Source organism: Vidua macroura, chromosome 1 (genome assembly GCF_024509145.1).
Source record: "Vidua macroura isolate BioBank_ID:100142 chromosome 1, ASM2450914v1, whole genome shotgun sequence".
Lineage (NCBI taxonomy): Eukaryota > Metazoa > Chordata > Aves > Passeriformes > Viduidae > Vidua > Vidua macroura.
This window is the reverse complement of record NC_071571.1, coordinates 52,269,302-52,291,434: the sequence shown is the minus strand read 5'-3', so window position 1 is coordinate 52,291,434 and position 22,133 is coordinate 52,269,302. Positions and strand designations below refer to the sequence as shown.

The window sequence follows — 22,133 nt, the reverse complement described above, 5'->3', positions numbered from 1 at the left end:
GGATCTCAGGCACGCATGAAGGAGAGGCGCTACACATGCCCCGGCTGTGGGAAAGGCTTAATTGAGGCTTGTGCCTCAGACACCACAGGGACTGAGGCTTCATCAGATGGGCCCAGGTGCATTTGCCCTATGCAGAGCTGCTGCTGCCCCTTTTCTCCTCGCCCTCTCTCAGCCTTGCTTCCCAGTGTCCTGAGCCTGGATGTCCCATATGGCCAAAGCCCTCCACCCCCTGCAGGTTCACCCCAGGCTTCATGCTCCTTCCCTGCTGCCCCTGGGGGCACACCTGAGTGCCCACAGAGTGAGGTGCTGGTCTGGGGGATCACAGAATCACAGAATCCTTAGGGTTGGAAGGGACATCTGGAGATGACCAAGGCAGGGTCAGCTACAGCAGGTTACACAGTTTGGTTTTGAATGTCTCCAGGGAAGGAGACTCCACAACTCTCCTGGGCTGCCTATTCCAGTTCTCTGCCACCCTCAGTGTAAAGAAGTTCTTCCTCATGTTGTGGTGGAGCTTCCTGAGCTTTAGTTTATGGCCATTGCTCCTCATCTTGTCACTGGAGACCACTGAAAAGAGTACAGCACCATCCTCTTAGCACTCACCTCTGTCATATTTGTATGTATTGATTAGATCTCCTCTCTGTCTTCTCCTCTCTAGATTAAATAGGCCCAGCTCCCGGAGGCTCTCCTCATAAGAGAGATGTTCCTGACCCAGGTCATCTTTGTCACCCTCCGCTGGATCCTCTTTGGTAGCTACTCATCTCTCTTGTCCTGAGGAGCCCAGAACAGGATATATCCTCCAGATGCGGCCGAATAGAGGGGGAGGATCCTCCAGCTGCAGTGATACGAGGATATCCGAGTTACGAAGGGAGGCAAGCCGGTCTCTCCTCAGACACCACCTCGGCTTTACGGGGTTCATTGTAAACCTCGTTGAAACCGAACAGCGACACTGATCCGCCACTCCCCGCGGCCGCCGCCAGGTGGCGCTGGACCGCCGTCCCTCCCTCAGGCCCGCCCGCCGAGATGAGGCGCGCGAGGGGCGGGGCCGAGCGGCTGCGCCCCGCCCCCTCGGCCGGCGCGTGCTGCCCGCAGCCTCCGCGAGCCCGCGGCAGCGCCCGGAGGGAGCGCGGGCCGGGACGGGAGGACAAGAAGGCGTCCCCCTGCCGAGGGAGAAGCCCCGCCATGAGCCCCGACGAGAAGCCGCAGTCCGGTCGCTCCCGCGGTGACCGGCCGCCGCCACCTCAGCCCGCGACCGGGCGATCCCGGCGGCGGGGCGGGCTCCTGGCGGAGATCCGTACGCCCATCCGCACGGAGCCCTTCCAGGAGCGGTACAGCCTCAGCCCCGGCCGGGAGCTCGGCAGGTGAGCGCTGCCTCCGCTGCCCCGGACGGCGGGGGAAGGAGCGGAGCCGGGGGGTTGTGGCATCCCGCCCCTGGGGGTCCCTGCCGGGGTAGAGCCGCGTCCAGGGGCATCCAGCGGCGTCCGGCGGTGAGCTCTGCCCGCGCTGGGCCAGCTCCGAGGGCGTGCCCGTGGCGATGGCTCGGCTGGAGGAGGGTGCTGGGAGGCAGCTGTACCCCGCAGCTGTCTGTCCCTCCTACTGAAGAAGTCATCCTCGGCTCCCCAGCCTTGCAGATCTTGCTGGGAAGATGCTGTGGTTTCCTGGGAGCCCGTGTGGAGTAGTGGATATTGGTCTAGATTTCCACTGGAGAAGAAAACCTGCCCTTTTTTTTTTTCCTTTTTTTTTCTTTTTTTTTCTTTTTTTTTTTTTTTTTTTTGGAAGTATTTATTATTTTCCTCGAGCTTCATGAGCTGTGACGTGGAAAAACAATTTTACACTCCTTTGGGATACCATATGTTTGAGAGTAATCTAAAGATGGAACTTTTTAAGGAGGTAAAGCTGGTTAAAATCTTGGGTTTGGAAGTGATTCCACATATAAGGCTTACTCCATGTATAATTTCAACACATGACTGACAGAAAGCAAGACTTAGGGCAAAAAGTCTCATTAAAAGGTTTTTGCATCTTGGGAACTACATATATGGAATTTCAGCACTGGTGTTAGCTTAATGCTCAATAACTCTGGTGTACCAGTAGAATAATACCTGTTTAAACATAGTTATCTAAAGCATTCATGTGGGAGGTGGGAGAAACATCCCATGGAATGAGAAAGCTTTTTGCAGATTGTTGTGACCACAATGTCCAAGGCCTGGAAACTGAAGCTAACTAAATGCAGGCTACAAATCAGCCTAAGTTCTAAAAAACAGTCCAAAAGGCATAGGAGCAGTACAGAATATCCTGGTATCACTGCTGTTTTGGTTTGGGTTTGGTTTTTTTTTTTTTATTTGAAGTTCAGATGACTTCAGAAAATATTTTGCAGTTCTTCCATGGAATGGGCATTTCCCTCAGAGCCGGGTGATAGTCATTGGCCTAATCAGAGCATGGAATAGATGAAGGTTCCTTCTGGAACAGAAAAGTACAACTCAGATTATTTGCTTTACCCTAAGAACAAGAATTAACTACTGCTTCAAGTCTTAGTCTGCAGTTTAAACAAGTAAATAGCAGCAAGGATTTTTGTGTGGAATATTTTTTGAATATTTTAAGGATGACCTTCACATGAAGGCTGTGATTTTGCATCTGTAGTTAAAATGAGTTAAGTGGTGGTTCTGTTTGTCATGGTTTTGAGCAACAGTTGCACATATTTTTGGTTCAGACTATCTCTCCTCAACTTCACAAGTGTTTTCACTATCTTCTCTTTTAGAATATAGAAATCTCTACATTTGAATGCATGTGCTTGGTTTTTTACTCAACAATTTTAAATTTTGTTTTTTAAAAAGCAGATATTTCAGCTCAAGTACTCCCATTAAATACTTATTTTTTGCCAACTCTGTGACAAAATATAGGTGGAAAGTCTCTCTGCCACTTACAACTATAATTTTATTGATTATTTATTAACACAAATTGTTTCACTTTTATATGTTATAAATTGTGTAATTCTCTCTTTATGGGTAGAGTTTATTTTTACAAAGAACAAATTAGCACCCAGGTATGGCAGGTTTTTGTCTTCGATGAAAAGCAGTCCTTGTGCACACAACATAATCTATTTTAGCATTAAGATTTGGTAGAAGAAAGTTTATACACTTTGTCCATCCCATTTCTCAGAATTAGAGAAACAGTTTGAAAGCTGAACTTTAGGTAGGTTTGAAAATAACATTCGTATGGATTGTGTTTAAAACTGAGAGCACGGAGAAAGAAGCAAGTAGGTTTATCACCTTTGCTGAGATCAGGGCTGCTGCATGAGCTCAGCAGGTTTGTGGGGTTTTTGGCCTCCCATTCTGTCAGTCAACACATGTATGTTGAACTTCCCAGGGCACTTGGAGCCTCTGGCTTACTGTGTTTGGAGGAGGTTGGGAAGAAAGTGGATCATGGCAAAATGGCATGTAGTTCTGGTAATACTGGGAAGAGAGGTATGGGGACTCTGACCCCAGGTGGCATGTTAGGGAGCAAAAATCCTGGGGGAAGCAGTCCTGAAAGGCATGGATGAACCTAGGAGGAACTTGATCACCAGAGGGATTTGGGTGCAAAACCTGTGGGAAGTCAGGCTTCATTAGTTCTGCTCACGGGAGCAAAAACTGCTTTCAGAATGTAAAGCTTATGTGCTTCAGAAGGTGCTGCCTCAATCAGTAGCTGAACAGGCATTTGCAAGTCTGTTGAAACACGGCTGTTGGGAAAGCCAGGTTCACTTGGGAAAAATATCAAAAACTTCATTATATTGGCCACTCTGGAAAGGAAATTACTACAAGTTCCTTAGCATGACATGGGATTAAATTAAATTATTTAATATATGACATTTTGGTCCAGTATTCACAGCCTTAATAATTTTATTGTCCTCAGAATCACAATATTCTCACACAAATCTACACTTGCATGAGGTTTGAAATCAAACTTACCTCTGATGATTGTTTTAAGGGTGTCACTTCTCATCACTTCACTGAGATTTAAATGTTTTCAGACAGTGCTAGCTTGAGTTAGGTTAGTTTGAAGCAGTGTCACCTTTGCAAAGGACAAGACACCAATTGCTTAACTCTTCCCCTTACCATTTGTGCTTAAGCCATAATTGTACTGTAAAATGGGGAACAATACATTTTTTACTACCAAGAACTTCCTTAAGGAGTCTACTATAATTATATTTAGTTGCTTTGCTCGTTTTCATCGAGAAAAAAAACTCCTAATTGCAGACGAAGTATTACTAGGCTATTAATTCTTCAGCTTGTTGATGGAATGTTGCACTCCTTTTTTTTATGTGAAACAAGCTATTCATATATTGGAAGTCATCATTTGTGTACAGAAAGTAATGCACTTCATTCTAGAGCTGGGTTAGAGGAAGGTATAAGTTGACGGGTTTGTCTTTCTCCTGGAAGGTAATGGTCACCTTAAGTGATTGATCCACAATAAAATTATCTTCTAGCAAAATGTGTGCACACATGTAAATATGTCCAGTGCGATTCAGTTGTTTCTCCTCATTCCCAGTTTTTTGTTAATGCATGCAAGCTCATTCTCTACCCAAAGAATAAAAAATATTGTGAACATCCAGGAGTGTGAAATATTCTTTGTTCCTGACTAGTGATGTGGCTGTAGTTTCATGTGCAGATAATGCGTTGGATTTCATTTCCCCCTCCCCTGCAAAAGAACAACTCGGGCATGAACTTTTATTTCTCAGGTAGCTTTCAGTGATGTGTGTCTTAGCAGTACATTACACTTGTACAATTTTGTGCCAAGACACTGCTGTCCTCAGCTGCTCTCTGCAGTAGCACAGCTGGGATGAAGTAGCTGTGGAACTAAGCAAAAGTGGAAAAGAGATGGAAATTAAGACTTGCAAGTAGTTGGTTTTGCCATTTGAGAATAAATTTATGTGAGTAAATTATTCATGAACATCAGAAATGTCATCCCTGCACTTTGTTGTTTGGAAATCCAAAGTTGTCAGGAGAAAAAACCCACAATTCAGAAAAAAATGTTTGATATGAGTTATGTAATAAACTGCACATAGTATTGTGGATCTCAGAAAAGATTTTTTCTGAACTTTATAAAAAGTAAACATCTTCACAGAAAGAAGTTATTACTGCATTTGTTACAGTGACAGTGTTTTATAGATCACTTTAAAAATAAGATTAGTTATTTTTAAATATTTAGTTAAGCTTAGTTATTTTTATATATTATAAATAAATTAGTAAGGTTAGTTCTCTGTTGTTCTGATCCTAGGACAACAAAGATTAATTGGTGTGACATAAATGTTGCTGCTTCTCTGATTTGACATTTGATTTGTGATTTGACAATTTTCCTTTGAGCTATAATGTGTGCCTAATGAAACAATGCAAATTCTGTTGGCAATCTGAAAAGGTGACATTGAGCTTGTTTGTAATCAGATATGATTTCTATTAATTCATAATTCTTGAATGAGACTCTTGTGAGGATTGAGAACTATTTAGAGTTTCCTATTCTCATCTCCCTCCAATGCATTTTTATTTGTGACAGGATGTCTGATAGTCTGTTTTCAACTTGAGAAATGTGCATTAAGATTTTCATCTTAAAATTATTCTTCCTTCCATGCAGCGTTCTCACTGCTAGTTCTTCTCAATACACTAAAGTAGCAATGATTTGATCTAACACTATTTTATATACTTTTTGTAATAAGTTCTGAAAAGCAGGATTTTAAGAAAAGCAAAGATGAAGTGTATGGAATGTATACTTCATAAGAATGCTTGTTTATATATGTCTTATCTACTATTCTGTCTCAATCAAAAATAAATTCTGTAAAATGTATCTGTTGGCTTAACGATATAGTGGATGCTATCTTTGGATCTTAGCTCTGAAATTTTCTCAGACATGAATCTAGATCATAGTAATTAGTTCTACTGGTTATAAACATCAAGTTTGTCAAGTTTGATCTTTTTGGGGATCATATTCAGAAAAGATGAGTTCTAACAGGCAGTAGTTATAATAGCTCTAATTATAGGCATAACCATAAGGAATCTGGGCAGGATTCTTGGTCTGAAACAATTTAGAATTAGTATTTGTCAGCCAGCTGAACTCCCGTGTAACCTGTCCTTTGAATTACGTCACCTATCAGGCTTCTGGCCAGCTCAGCTAAACAGGACATATGTGGCCACACACAGTGGTGACTCTTGCCGTTTCTTGCTGCTCCATGAATACTGTTTTATTTCCATAGTGACTAATCCACAGTGAATCGCAACATCGGTACTCATTAGACTAATTAACTTGTTTCCAGGTAGATTTTGTATGTAATTCAAAACAGCATGGTATTTGAAAGCTGTATTATAGAGATTTCAAACTTTTCTAAGCCTCTTTCTCTAGGTCCTTCTTGGTTCTAGAATTAAAAGCTTTTGACTGCACTAAGGCAACATTCAAGAGGAAGTACGCAGTGCATTCTGAGACTATATAAGGAAAACAGAGAAAGTTGAACCTGAGCAGGCACCTAGATTTACTGGTGTAAGGCTTAGTATCTATCAGGTGTTTAAATAACTTGCTGTTAAAGGGCTTCTCAATTTATTTTTACATGTTGTTTTTTGACAACATACTTACCAGTTGATTTTTTTTCTTGAGATGTTTTTGGTGCTAAGAACTTGAACAAGGGTATTAACACTTTTGATAAATGCATACCTTCCTATTGTACATAAATTTTGTGCTACAAAATTATCTTCATGTATTTACAAACTTCAATAGTTTTGTCTTCATGTATGTATTAGTAATTAAGAACATTTTCCCAAAAAGTTAGGTTCAAGACATTGAAAGCATATTCTTACTGTTTGTCTACCTTCACCAGACATCTCGACTGTGCTGTGATCTAGTCTTAATACATATTGTGCTGTAGATAATGTGCTTATGCAAAATAGTATTCCTAGAGGAATAACTGTGGCTGTATCAGTGGTTACAAGTCCAATTATTTTATTGAGATTGCCTAGCAAATACCCACTTTGTGGGTACTTATTTGACTTGATTCATTTAGACTGTGTGATTTTGAAACAAATGCTTATTAAAGCAAGCCAACCACAACTTTGTTTAGCAGTTATATTTCATGGATAGCAGTCTTCTGCCAATAGGCTGGGAGAGTGGAAACCGTGACATGAGCTGAAGTAGTTAATTCTGTGAACTTCAGCTTGGACATAGGAGAGGCAAAACCCATAGTAACTGTGTTCCAAAATAGATGAGGACTATTATTTTGGTTTCAGCAGCCCTACAGTAAGTAAAGGACCAAAATAAAGATCTCAAAGTTATTCCTGCAGCTTTATAAGAAAATGTTTACATATAAATAAAAAAGGTAGTTTTAATGATCATTATGCCTGTATGGTAAGAGCTAAAGTAAGGTTACTGTACTTCAAAGTGTGAGAATTCATCATTGCGTTAGTGAGAGGTATTCATTAAAATACCTTTTTAGTCTAAAAATCAGCACTGTGTGAATGGAACTGAGTGGAGCAGGTGGTGTGGGACTCTTGCAGGGAAGTTAAAAGCAGCCACTTATGCCAGAGTGCTGTGGGGGAAGTGGTGTGACGCAAGCGCTGCAGTGTGGTTTGAGCTGGCCTGGTGCATCATCAGGTGTGTGTTCTGCCGAGGTGACGCTCATTAATGTGGGCTAAGCACGGTGCTCAGCTCTTGGTGCTCCAATTCACCTTGGCATTGCTGCAAAAATTGTGCTACAGAGCTTGATTTTAGTCCAGCTGCTTCATTGTGTTTGAATTATCCATGTTCCTTATTCTTAGTCTCAGTGTATAAGTAGGGGGTTTTCAGAACTGTTAATAAAAAAATCTCCATCTGTTATCATTTCAGACATGCGATGGTGAAAATGCCATCTTGAAAATGCCATCTTGAAAAATGCCGAGTATCGATATTGCATGGCAAATGGAGCAGGATTCAATGAGAGTGCTCCTACCATGGATATGGTGGGATACTTCAGTAACTGGGTTACTGTGAGGTTGTCAGAGAAAGCATAAATTGCTCATTTGTACATTTTGATTTTGTGAGCTTTTTAAATTAAAGTTTGGAGGATAATGTAATCTTGGGAACTAGCACAGCTTTTTTACTCTGTGTTTTTGAAAACTGTGTTGTTTGAATTGATTAGGTTTTTTTTTTTTAATTCCTTATGTTTCATGGAGATTACTTACATTCTGGGCTAGGGTGTTTTGAACACAGGGATCAGCACTCAGCAAGGCATCTTTCTAAATTCAGATTGAATCTTAATTGCTAATAGTGATTTGGTTCAAGTTTCCTGAAACATTAATTTATAAAGGCTAAAGCTGTTTATAAAGCTAAAGCTGAAACATTAATTTATAAAGGCATATAAAACTAAATTCTTATTTAATTTCAGGGGAAAATTTGCAGTGGTGAAGAAGTGTATCCAGAAGGACACTGAAAGAGAGTTTGCAGCAAAATTCATGAGAAAAAGAAGAAAGGGCCAAGACTGTCGGATGGAAATAATCCACGAAATTGCAGTCCTTGAGCTGGCACAGTGCAACCTTTGGGTCATTAACTTGCATGAAGTTTATGAAACTGCAACAGAGATGATTTTAGTCCTGGAATAGTAAGTATTAGTAATAATTCCTGAATAACTTTCTGCAGTATTTCCTTTAAAATAGCAATGTAAAAGTACTGTGTATCAATGTGAATAATGTAAAAAAAAAATTTTTGGTTGCCTGTTACCCTTGCTAAACTTCAAGAAGAATTGCTAAGAAAATGACAATTACAGGAAAATATGTGCAGTCTCATAAATACTTCAGATTATAATAAATTTCTCTTAATTATGTAGTATCTTTCAAAGCTGAACTATAATTTATGTAGTTAAAGCATCTTAAATGAAATATGAACTCTGTACACTCCCTGCATATAAAAGAGGAAGAGGAAAGAAGCAATGAGTACCTGTTCAAGAACCAAAGTTTATTTCATTGACAGTGGCAAAGATGGGATGAAATCTGCTGTGTGTTTTTTTTTTTACCAGTTACAAAAAAAGTTATTAAAAGCAACATCGTTGCTAAAAAGAAACTAGTAAAAACCTCTACAATAGAAAACTTGCTAAAACAGTATCTTTTTGGGGAAAGAAGGGAGGAGGATTGAGACTTAGAATAGTTTCTTTCAAAGGACACGTGACTCTGCATTTGTCTGTGTGGTTTTTTTCCACTTGGGTTTGCCCAGATGGGCATTCCTGCAGCTGTTGTGACTGTTCATCTCATATGCCAATGGCTTTAGATAGTAAGGCATCTTGCTAGCTTCCAAGATTTAGCCAAATGCTTGTTGCTACTGAACTCTAAATTCTTGTTAAGTTCTATGGATTTTAAATAATTAAGAGAGGAACAGTGAGGCTCAATAGTTCAGAAGTGACTTGTTTGTTAAGATAAATCTAGTTTGTGCAGCTCTTCTCTTACTTGATAGCAAAAAGAAATTATGAGAAATCTTGTATACCAATCACATATTGTTTAGAAGTCAAAAGAAAGTGTATCTTCAAAGTTCAGTAAAATGGAATGAAACCATGTCTCTTAAGGCAAAATTCCTTCTAGAATACGTTTTTTAAACTTCATTTGCCCTTAATGAAGTCATAATATGTGAAATATTCAAGTATCTTTTATAATACATAGGTGTGACAGAGCTTCTGGGGTTTTAACTGCTGCTACTGAAGACTCATAAATACCTGCTTTAAACACTGTCAGAAAATTAAACTCAAATACAGTTTCATTTTCTAAATCCTGCAGGATTTAATGTGAGCAGGAGAATCTAAATGAGCAATGAGTTTTGTGATAATTTCAATGCAAAAATCCTACTTTTCTTTTTAGAACTCAATTTTCTTACAGTTGCAAAACTCTTTTAATGTGAAATATTAACTAGGTTGTTAAGTAATTAGCAAAATTACTGGGTTTATATGCATCAAACAGTCATACCTCATTTCAGATAAATCACTATGTGCTGGAGTTGTAAATTACAAAAACAGTCTTTCCCTGACTTCAGCAAGTATGTCTGGATGCTTCTTTAGTGTACCAAAGACAAGTTGCAACAAAATAGGTATGAGTGTTAGTGAATTTCTGACATTCTGTATGCAGAGGATTAAAGAACATACCTAGATTGCAAGCTTCTCTAGGGCATTTCAGTTTCTATTAAGCTTGATGTGGCAGATCTTTATCTCCTGAAGAAGTAAAACAAATACTTAATCTTGGCCACTAACTTCATCTGCGGAGATTTTAACATTTGTCTTGATGTAGAATCTATCATGAGGGCTGAGGGTTTTGCTGGCAGGAAGTGATCCATTTGGCATAGGATTCAACAGACTGAACTTGAAGCAAACCCACTGTAATCACAAATAACTGCTGCTCCAATGGTTGCATCTTGTCTATTTGAGTAGCAAGCAGAGTTGTTCTAGTTAGCAGTCTCAAATCAAGACTGGAGGTATAAAAAAATGTTAGGGGAAATCTTCTGAAATGGTCTTAGTTACCTTTGTTTGTGTTTCTTTCAGTTCTTGGGCTGCCTGATTGGAAAGGTGAAGGCAAAAAACTAAAAGCATTTGTCTGAGAACTTTCAAGACCAGTATCTACAATTTTATGTATTCGGATGCTTCTTTTCCCATGTTCTCTCATTAGATACGGATTTGTAGTTTTCTCAGGCTTTGGGAACATTGGTACATTACATTGCCTTACACTGAAAAAATTACCAGTAAGTCCAGTGGTATGCCTAGCCAAGGAAAGAGGCAGCAGTGAGCATGAACCTTTGGTGGTAATGTTACAACCACTGTGGTGTGAACAGCTTGTACTGTGTAATGTCTATGTACAGAAGGTAGATGAATTTCCATTATTTTGCAAAGATAACCCTTTCAAGAAAGACTTTTGACAGAGTTGGAGATTCAGGAAGTAAATTTTTGTCCATTGCAGACTGTATATAACTCGGCATTGAAATCAAGTGTATTTTAGGAATTGGTCTACATATTTGTACTATGGTGATTAGTACTTCTGCATCCTTCAGAACAATAACTTAATGTCTGATACATTAAAGCTGGGGGAGTGGTTCATTTCTTCAGGTGCCTTGAAATAGGTTTGTTCAATCTTTTTCTAATGATAAGTTAAATGACTGTGTTAGTGTCTAAGTAACACTGGATTTCAGAATGTTTTGCCATTAAATATGTCCTTATCAATTTTTTTTTTTTCAGATTTAGGTGGCTTGTTTTCCTAAAAACTTTGTTGTCCTAAGGATAATTCTTTGCTTTTATCCCTTAAGAGCATTTTCTGACCAGCCAAGTCATTTGCTAAGTTATTTCATAATGACAATTAGAAAAACTACAGTTTAATGAAAAATGGGTAAATATTATTAACACCAGAGAACTCCTGGTCTGCATATATACAGAAATCATAACAGTGACATGCCTCTGATACTCTCCTAGGAGATATTTTGAGCGCTTCTATGGTTAGATTTTTTTCCCCTGAAATCTAGCTGGGGAATACAAAACAGCTGAATTGAAAGTATTGTTAAGGAGCTTTGCAAAACTTGGAATAGGTGTGCAGGAGGATCTTTTTGGAGTTCATTTTTGCATTGTGCTTCCAACCACTTGTGACTGGCTTGGCTCACAGCCCCCTGCCTGGTTTGCATAAGGGAATCCATTAAGCTTGCTCCACAGCAACAATACACAAAATGGTCTTGCAGTATCAAATTTCCACATGTTCTTGTACAGGGTTACTGGTTACTTGTTTGATTGTGGTATTTTTTTGGACAGAATGAATTGTCCAGAAGGAGTTGTTCCATCAGCCTCCTAAATAGCAAAGTTAAGATCAAAAACCAAAACATTGCATGGGAAGTCACCTTCTTCCCATTTGAAACTTACTTTGTAAAGCCAAGTGTCTATGGTAGCTGAGAATGGCAGTGTCTCGTAAGTTATGAAGGGGGTGTGCATGTGTGAGGGCTGTATTTGCATGTCTCACTCTTAAAAATGCTGATGAACCCAGGCATCTTCAGAAGTATAGGGAGGGACTTAAATTGGTTTTTTTTAAGTAAAGTTTCTGGATCAAGGGTTTTCTACTCTCACATTGGTAGCACTGTCTCTTGATTTCACTGATGGGACATTGCTTCAACTTTTATTGCCTTGACTTCTAAGACCTATAATTCAGAATTCTTTAGGTGTAGTATTAAAATTCTAGTTAGCTTACATTTTAGCGTTGGTGTCTACCTCAGTTTTAATTAAGTTACGCTAATAAACAAATTCTAACAGATGCCTACCAAGTAGACATATAGCAAGCAGGGCTTTATAAGGCCCCCCACCTTCAACTTCCACTATTTTTTCAGCTGGGTCTATTAAACATAAAGTGTGATCCTATGTTTTGAGTATAAATCTGATTTCACAGAATTAAATAGCAGAAGTATTCTTTCCTTATTTGAAGTGGCAGAGCTTTACCAGCAAAATCCCAGAGTTATTGCTATAAAACATACTATGTTAGTAATTTTGGTAGTAGATCTTATCGCTACTATCTTATCACTACTTATAGTATGAGCACTATAATTCACTGCTACAAGGAATTAAATCACTCTTCAGGTAACATAATATGGCATTCTTAAGGCAGAAAGTTTAATTTATGGGTTGCAGTAGATCTTTTTCTATTCCTATCTGGAAAAACCAAGTGATACTGCTTTTTCAGGGAATTTGGCTTAGGATAGTAGAATACACTAGCTGATGTTCATTTTAAAAATGTCATTAATATTTGAATCCTGTTCAAAACTGAAATATGACTATTTCCACGAATTAAATAAAAATGGACTGAAGAAAGATGTGATAGTGTCAGGCATATGAAATTTTTCAAAAGGAAGTATAGTATTAATATTCCTTTGAAAAACTCATTTTATTTTTGAGTTCTATCTCTTGATACATGAAGAAGAAAAATAAATATTTAATAGATGGGTTTTCTGAAAGAAAATCTTAGTTTAATAAATCAAATTGTACTGCTGTACCAGCTAGCCAGCATATAGAACAGAAGTGTAAAACTCTTTAAAAAAGGGTATGATTTAACCTTCTTTTAATTTTTTCTTTTTGTAAGACCATCTGCAAGGAAAATTTAAAATAATAGCAGTGAGAATATCTTTGAGGGCAAAAAACTTTTTTTTAATTCATGAGGCTTTTGAAAGTACTAGGACTATAGCAGCAAAGTTAGTATTGGCAAAATTAACATTTGAATATAATTAAGTGTTCTTTTTCTGGGGGTACACAGTTGAAATGCACTGCTTTTGTATAAGTCTCATTTGCTGTCATGTTCATGTTGAATGTGTCTGGCTGTCTTCAGGATAGTCTAGGCAGTACAATTCACTGGAAAAAAGCAAGCAAAGGCAGAGTAGGTGGGTATGCATCAGTAAAGATTAATGCTTGTGCAAAGTCATTTTTGCATGTCACAGTTTGGTGTAACTGGGGAGGATTCTGCCGTTGAGGGTTTCACCACCTTTCCCTAAGGGGTGATTATAGAATTTCATGCAGAACAAAGGGTGTATGTGCTGATTTCGTAGTAGGAGTTCAGCAATCCATATGCAAAGTGGCCCCATTCTAACATTCTTATGCCCATTCTTATTTTAAGATGGAGCTTCTGTTCAGTTTATTTTACTTTTGATGCTACAGGTTTATATTGTAAAACAATTTTAGTTAACTAGAGCCATTGCTATACAGAGCTGGTATTGCATGTAGCTTCAGAGTACTTTAAATTCATTCATATCTAGTTATTTTTATATTTTTTGTTATTCTGTTGTTTAAACATATATGAACAAAAGAGGATGAAAGCTGACAGCTAAAATTTTCAGAGCTATTTTTAGATTAAAGAAGTTTAGAAACTTAATGCATCCCTGTATACCAGAGACTTCATAAACAATTCCGTTGCAGACTTTACATTTACTCTTTTGAGTATGTGTGAAGCATTTTGAGAAGAGTGGGAGGTGGGGTGGCTTTGCTCTATGTTTGCTAAGATTTGCCTTGGCCAAATTTCCGCGTAGTTTTATAGGAATGGCAAAAGGCACAACTTTTATGTCCTCAAACAATTGTGGCATTCATCTGAAAGCAAGTCAGTAGTGTTTCAAAAGTAGTCCCCAAAATTTCTGTACTATTCATATTCTCTAACCTAAATTACTAAAATCTTTGCCTGTCTCCAAAGCTGCCATACTGCAGAAAACACTTCCAAGGCTGTAAAACCTTGCCAAATGTCTAATAACTGAAAATATAGTGATTGGATAATACCTCCTGCTGATATTGCCTATACAAAATAAAAGTATGAGTAGAGACAAATGGGTGCTATAATTTAATCTGAACTAACAATATTCCTACTGTCCACAGTGCTGCTGGAGGTGAAATCTTTGACCGGTGTGTAGCTGAAAGAGAGGAGGCCTTCAAAGAAAAAGATGTTAAACGACTTATGAAGCAGATACTAGAAGGAGTTTCATTCTTGCACAGAAACAATGTTGTTCATCTTGACTTAAAGGTAAGATCGGTTCTGTATTTTTCTTACTGATTTCTCATCTGCTAACTCTCTTGCTAATGTCACAATAATGCCAATTTGTAATTAACACAATTTTACCTAATTATACCTTGAATGATAAAATTAAACTTTTGGGATAGAGTAACCACCAGGCCACTGAAAACCAAGTTTGTTTTTGTATTGACTTGAGTTTTAGTGAAGAAGGGTGGTAGTGACACTGGAATAAAGTGTAATGTTTCAGAATGAAATGTTCAAACAGGACTGGTTAATTAATGTGTTAAGTACATTTATAGCATTTTCTTCCCTTTTTTTCACAGTTACTGTAAAACCTAATTTAAATGTCTGTCATTTGCTGCCAAATAGTTGACTGACACCCTGTTGGAATATAAATTATCATGAAACAAGTATTGAAAAATAGTTTTGACCCAAATCAAGTGACAAGTACTGTTGCCATCATGTGAAATCTTATGGTCAAGAAGGGACTTGTAACAGGGATCCAGAGAACTAACCTGGATGTGTTAACTCCTATGGGCAGCCAGCTCCAGTTAATTTTCTTTAGCTTCTCTCTTTATGAGGTTGAACTAGTTTATTACTAAGCAAGTCTAAAAAGTAATTTGCATTACATTTTTTTAAATTCTTTTTATATGTCCTATTCTCTTATTTACTAAGTATATTGTAAGCTACTGCATGTTTGTTCTGTTGCTGAGATCCTTACTTACGCTTGGCTGTATTTTGTCACTATCATAAACCTACCAGTAGATTCCAGTATCAAGCTGTATGGACTTATATATTAACTTAGCACATCATGAACCATTCATCAGCTAAAGCAGATTAATCATATTTGCACACAAATATGTCACCTGCCTGGTTTTCCAAACATTTATTCAAATTATATGTGGAATTCTTTAAAATTTTGATTGAGTCATGCACACAGAATATTAATAATTGTACTAAAATAATTAATGAAACATTTTTAGTAAGTGATGTGAGAGTAAGTGTTCAGAAAGACTAAAAATGAGCAGTTAGAATTCCTCAAAGTTCCAGTATGCTTAAACAAGATACTTAGTATCTCAATGGTTGGCCATTTAATTTCCTTGGAGCAAAATGTGTAAAATTAAATGTTTTTTTGTGGACAGTATATATTTGTACATGTTTGTAGTTAAAGTTGTGGTGTTTCTTAGCATCACCAGCTGGATATCTGTAACTGGAAATGTGATGTGTTTTATATGACTATAGTACTTATTTGCAAAAGTAGACTTGGGATGTTGATTACATATTTTGTCCAGAAAATAAATTTATAAAAAGCTTACTTAAAAAGTTCCCAACTGGTCAGAAAACTAATGCTGTAACATTGAGCATATGCAGTTCTCACTGAAAAATCCAGCATTGTTCTGCTGCCTTACAGAAGTTCATTAGCAGAGGAAATGTTGTAGTGATTGAGGTTAATTAACATGTTTATACATTACTGCAGTGTGCAATGTGTGTTTAATCGGAGTCCTACTTACAGCGTGATGACTTTCATTATTTATAAAACTATCAGTCTTTTGCAAAATAAGGTTTATGGAAGTCTTCAGAGTATTGGCAAATAAAAATGATGGAAATGGCAGAATTAAAAATCATGACTTGCGAAGATTAATTGATCCACATGCCTTGCAAGACTTTTTAAAAAGGCCCATTGTTGACAGAACTCAAAAAATTGGGTGCTCCCTTCAGCCACATATTTATTAACCCACAGTCCTCATCTTCTGTTGTATTCTGTGTCTCATGCTGCTTTAATTTGCAGCTAAAAGCACAGTGGAATTTACTAAGTACTTTGTGATGACATTTGGAAGACTTCTGTATGTTTACTGTTGCTATGCAAGGTGTTTGCCAATGGCAAATTTTACAAATTCTTGCTAAAATGGGGTTTTTTGCACTATTAGTTTCACCTTTGTGTCTCTAAAGATTTCCATTTCATTTGTCTGTTTCAAATTCCTTTGGAAAGGTCCATCCAATTTTCCATATGTTGCACCTTCAAGAAAAGTTAAATTCTACACCCAGAAGAATTTAAACCCAAGTGGTTGTCCATATGTAATTGTCAGCTTAATATTTATATTCTAAATCTAATGAACCAGATCTATGACATTGATAGCTACCTTGCTTTAGATTCTTTTTGCCCTCTGAATAGATACAAGATTTTTCTTGAGACTAAACACTGCAGAAAGAAATGGGGTATTTTGATGTGGCTTAGTAAGGTTGTCACCTGATCATTTCTTTCCAAAAGCATGGTTCTACTGAAAGATGGTTTAAATGTGTCTTGTTTTTAATTGCAAAATACAATTATGTAGCCTAGTTTTGACTTGGATGAGGAGCAAATATAATGCTACCAAGTGCAAATTAATTATCACTTGACAGTATTGTGTTGATGCTATTTAATTTGCAGGGTGTGCACAGATTGTAGTCAGGAGTCTTTCATCTCCTCTTAATGGTGCTTAAAAGCTGCAGAGTAAGGGAAGTCTCCTTTCTCTGTGTTCTCATTTGCTCTTTGACTTAATCTTGAATTGGTGAATTAATTGGTGACTTAATCTTGAATTTGGTAAAAGCTTACAGTAGTTGGGAATGGAAGAGAATTTAGGCAGGCGTAGGGGCTGAGGAAGAAGATATGGGAGTCCTTTACTTTTTTTAGAATCAGTGTAGTTTAGTATCTTTAGACATAATGAAGCTGGGATATCTCAGCTAGTCTGGTTTTCCTGTTTCTGACCACTATTTCTTGGATAATTCCTGTCTTTTCTTCCAGGCATCTGAAGTTTTTTGAATATTATACAATTAGATAATCTGCAACATTAATGAAATTAGGTAAAATGAGGCACTGATTAGATTAAAAACCTGACCTTTATTATGTGTCCTTAGTCTTTATGTGTCTTCTTGAAACCAACTAAAGATAGAAGAAATAAGAGGATCTAAATGGAACCTTTAAGCCTTGCTGCAGTAGAGGGGAAGGTCTTCAAACATTGCCATTTGATGGTTTTCATCAACAATTTCAGTAGGCTTGAGAGTAAAAGTGAAAGGCCCTTTTTCGAATGGCCACCAGGAGAGCCTCCAGCCAGCATCTCCTGTCTTTGTGAGCTGACTGGCATTAGGCAAACCTAGATGTATTCTAGCAGAGTAAAACCAAAAGAGAAACAGTATTACAGATGTGAGGAAATTATCTTCCTTTTCTGAAAGTTTGAGTAATGGTGTCAAGCTGAAAACTATGGTAAGTTCAAAGCTATGGCTTCTTTAAGGTTTCATGTTGGCATTTAGGCTGGTACTTCACAAGAATACCATAATGATTCCTTAAAATAAGAAAATGACTAGTATTTCATTAAGAATTGATTCAGAGTTATGACTCAATTCATACTGTAGACAGGTTTTTTTCTGCATAGGTGTGTTTTGCATAATGAGATTTAAAAAAAAGACAATAAAAATGGCAACTGCTTTATCTACTAAAGTGCTAAAATACAAGGCTGAAGGGTTTCACAAAACTTTTCCATTGAAATTTTTTCCTCATTTAAATATAGAGAAAAATACTTTTCTCATGCTTTTAATTTGACTCTTCATAACTAAATTTCTCACTGGGAATAACATCTGAGAGGGTAATGAGGGAGGCATAGTCAGCTTTTTTGCATGTTTGCTTTTCTAATACAAATAAAGAATAACAAATCTGAACTATAAAGAATGTGGGAATATGCCGCTCCAAAAGCCTTTGTATAGCCACCAGATCCCAATTTGTGAAGAAAATACAAAAAAGAGCTATTCTGAATGTGTAGGTTTACAAACAAAAAATAAATTGACAGCATCATGGAGTTAGTTTCAAATAACAGTTTAACTCTGCAGGAATCAAAAAACTCGACTATATTCAGGTCTTGCAGTGAGGAGAACTGGCCTGAGTTTTTTAAAATGTTCTTGTCCAGGTTTATTTCTGTATTCAAAAGCAAGGCTGTTCATGTGAGAGCATGTCTTCATGACTGACTCTGGGAATGGAGGACAGACCAGCTCCGTGATAAGGGAAGGAGTATAAATGTTGGTGTTACTCCATCTGGATTATCAGTCAGTGGTTGCTTTGCTGTTCTTACTCTTTTGTCCTCCTCCCTTTTCAACCACTCTGATGCAAGATGATCCAGGTTCCCAAGAGACTTCTGCACTTTCATGGAATTTGTGCTCACTAGAATCATGAATGCAGTGTCAATTGCCAGCTCTACATTTGGAAAAGTTAATGATAAAACCCAGTGTGATCACTGGTCTGGGGGTTGGGAAAGTCAAACCTTTTTTTTTTTCTTTTTTTTTTAATGTAACAATATGCTTCAGTTGCAAATTTTTTTCTTTTTAAAATTAAGCTAGCATTTAAAATAGTAAGGAATTTCTTAATGACCACAAAGGTGCTTTGAAGGAACACAGCCAAGATCTAGTGACATCAGTGCAAACAAGTTTATCCAAAGGTGATGCTCTTAAAAACCTGTTTCTCAGGCTGCTATATTGTTTTTAAACTCTTCTCAGTTAGTATTCTGTAATACAGTTGTTTGTACTTTGAACAGGATTCAGGTTGGTTGCAACAGACCTTTAAACAGGTACAGTCAAAATAGTTGTGTATGCAGGGGTTTTTAAATGATTGGGTGCTTTTGGACAACCTTCAAAGGGAGGTATTTTACACCATCTATTGGAAGAATTGAGGAGAAAAAGGAGTAAAAAAGGTGATACAAAGGACTAGAGAGGTACAAGTGTGGAGGTGCTTACATGCTACTGTTTAATGATAGCTATTGGCATGTATTTCCAATGTGTTCTAAGCTAACAAAGGTTTGATTCTCAATTCTAAATTGATAATCCTGCCATTCTTTTGGCCTACGTGTCTCTTCAAAATCACCTTGGGGGAAATACATAAATGATCCAGGATATCACACTTGTTATGGGAGGCACTATTGTTGCTCATGGTCTAAAATAATTATGCAATATGATGTCAAAGACATTAGTTTTTTGGTGATCCCAAAAGTCTCCTCCTCTTGTTTTTCAGCCCCAAAATATTCTGCTAACCAGTAAGTCTCCTCTGGGAGACATTAAGATAGTAGATTTTGGTCTTTCCAGAATAATGAAGAGCAGTGAGGAACTAAGAGAAATCATGGGAACTCCAGAATATGTAGGTAAGTTGTTACTATAGGTGTGTTGAATAGTCCAGGCTTCTGAGGAGTGAAAAGAGAACTTGGAGCATGCCAGCCTGGCTGTGTAGTTACTGAGTCACAAGATCGAGTTATTACTTAGATGTGGTACTGCTGCCAAAGGTAGAACTGGCAAGTCTTGCCAGTCTAATGAACTATCATTGTGTGCTTATGTTGAAGATGAAGACACACTTTAGATGAGTCTTACCAGCAGTCATAACAAGTATTACTTGGATTAAAAGCTTAAGTTCACATACTCAGTCTTTGAATACAGTATTTTAGCCAGTGTAGGTTTTCTCCTTTTAAAAAAAGCCCAGACTACTCCAGGCCTTGAAAATATACTTGAAAATATATAGTTGAGTTGTGTGGGATATCTTCACAGTTATGGGTTACAGTGCTGGAATATGCAATGTTGGCTATTTCTGTTTTGTCTGCAAGAAACTTGTGTACAGATTCCTTAATTGGGAAGGACACTGGCCTGGCTTCTGAAGATGGCAGTAAAAGGAAAACAATTTTTTACACTTAAAACCAGTGAATAATAGAAACCACTTAAATAACCTGAATAGAAGTATCTTGATTTCAAAAGACTGTCATGCATCAAATGGCTTATCTTAAATTTTACCACATGGCAATTATCGCATTTTTTAGCTCTAATGTAATGTCTGCATATGACAAAACTCACTTTTTTTTCCCCTGAATAGCTCCTGAAATTCTGAGTTATGACCCAATCAGTACAGCAACTGATATGTGGTAAGTTGAACAAATTAATGGTCATCCTAACTTTACTGAAAAGGGTTGTTCTTTGGGAATTTTGTTTGTTTGCAGACAGACTAGAAAACTGGTTTTCTTTTTTACTTTTAATTCAGGAGCATTGGAGTACTGGCATATGTTATGCTAACAGGGATATCACCTTTCTTGGGGGACGATAAACAAGAAACATTCTTAAATATATCTCAAATGAATGTAAGTTACTCTGGAGAGGACTTTGACCTTGTATCAGAGTCTGCTGTGGATTTCATCAAAACTCTGCTGGTCAAGAAACCTGAGTAAGTAAAATACACAGTTGTATATGTTAATATGTCAGACTGACTTAATTTTAAATGTAGCAAGTGCTAGTGTTTTCATTTTTAAAGTATAATGGGACTTTGATTTCATTGTGCTATTACTTTTTATGTATATGAGAAGATAATTCCTCTGTTTCCATCCAAGCTTGTATTTTACAAATGATGTCCAAGTGTTAGTAATTAAAACTCAAATTACTTTCAGAAAACTGTGTATGAACTGTAGCTTGTAGTGGTGAACATTACACCCATTCATCTTGCAGGTACTTTGCTGAAGTCTTTTAAATTAATGAGCTTTGAGTCCTTAATCTTGGATGGGTCAGTAGAGAATCTTGCCTTTTCTGGTTTATTAGTACACTTTTCTTAATGGGCAGCAAACTGGAAATTCCAGGTTTCCAAACAGAACAGGTGTTTTCTGTGGAACTTTACCAGTTCTTCATGGGACATGTCGGCTATTGAAATTGCCTACTGCATGATTGTGGGAATATTTGAAGAACGTAGAAGTTGGATCATTTTTCTATATATAAAAAGTATAAATGTCAAAAGTTGGTTGGCAACATGAAAGTGTAAACTTATATTTAGGGATCTATTAATTCCTTTATTTTAAATGCTAGGAGTTCATCTACTTGAACTGCTGTGGTCTTTTTTGGTAAAAGATAGCTGTCAGTGTTTTTTTTGTTTTTTTTTTTAATTTACAATTCTATCTGTCTTTAATACAGTCATATCCTTGGAATAATTTTTGGCGATCTCTTCTGCAAGGTTCTGAATTTTGTATTCATTTGGACATTTATTTTAATATTTTCCTTCCTCTGCAGGGACCGGGCAACTGCTGAAGAATGTCTTCAACATCCATGGTTGGAACAAAGTGATAATCCTTCTTGCAGGGCCTGGAATAAGAGTACAGAAGGGGAGACCAGTGATGCCATCCAGAAAGATGCAGATTCTGCCTCTGAACAATCAGTAGACGCTGAGAAGACTGGAGAGGAAGAATCAATAGTGACAGAAGAACTAATTGTAGTGGCTTCATACACACTGGGACAATGTAGGCAGTCAGAAAAAGAAAAAGTAACTGAGCAGAAAGCTATTTCCAAACGATTTAAATTTGAGGAACCATTACTGCAGGAAATACCAGGAGAATTCATTTACTGAACTGTGCTGAGCTTCATAGCTATAACTGGAAGGCAGTTTTTTCTACTAAACAAAAGTATTCTAGCCAAGTGAATTTCTGATATGCAATAAATGTTCTAGATAAAAGAAAGTGTTTATAAATGGCATACCAAAAAATGTGCCAAGTGCTTATTTTCATGGAACAGATAAGATTTCAAGTGGCTGACAGGAATTTAACAAAGATGATAAGCTTATTTTTGGTTTTAATTTTTATTTCTGTTTTTTTGTTGTTGTTATTGATTGGTAACAGAGTTTTTGCT

General features: G+C 37.4%; 1 protein-coding gene across 1 annotated transcript; it reads left to right on the top strand.

The window, feature by feature from the left end:
• Positions 1–1,179: 1,179 nt before the first annotated feature.
• STK17A (serine/threonine kinase 17a) lies at positions 1,180–21,855 on the top strand. Its single transcript, XM_053973132.1, has 7 exons — positions 1,180–1,358; positions 8,372–8,584; positions 14,336–14,480; positions 19,504–19,630; positions 20,347–20,395; positions 20,512–20,691; positions 21,522–21,855. The coding sequence occupies exons 1-7, from the start codon at positions 1,180–1,182 to the stop codon at positions 21,853–21,855; spliced, it is 1,227 nt and encodes a 408-aa protein (XP_053829107.1).
• The last annotated feature ends 278 nt before the right edge of the window (positions 21,856–22,133 follow it).

Excerpts from the sequence above, each read along its gene's own strand:
- STK17A (XM_053973132.1), top strand. The coding sequence starts at position 1,180 with ATGAGCCCCGACGAGAAGCCGCAGTCCGGTCGCTCCCGCGGTGACCGG. Across the intron at positions 20,396-20,511 it reads AGTACAGCAACTGATATGTG|GAGCATTGGAGTACTGGCAT; the intron begins GTAAGTTGAACA and ends CTTTTAATTCAG. Across the intron at positions 20,692-21,521 it reads CTGCTGGTCAAGAAACCTGA|GGACCGGGCAACTGCTGAAG; the intron begins GTAAGTAAAATA and ends CTTCCTCTGCAG.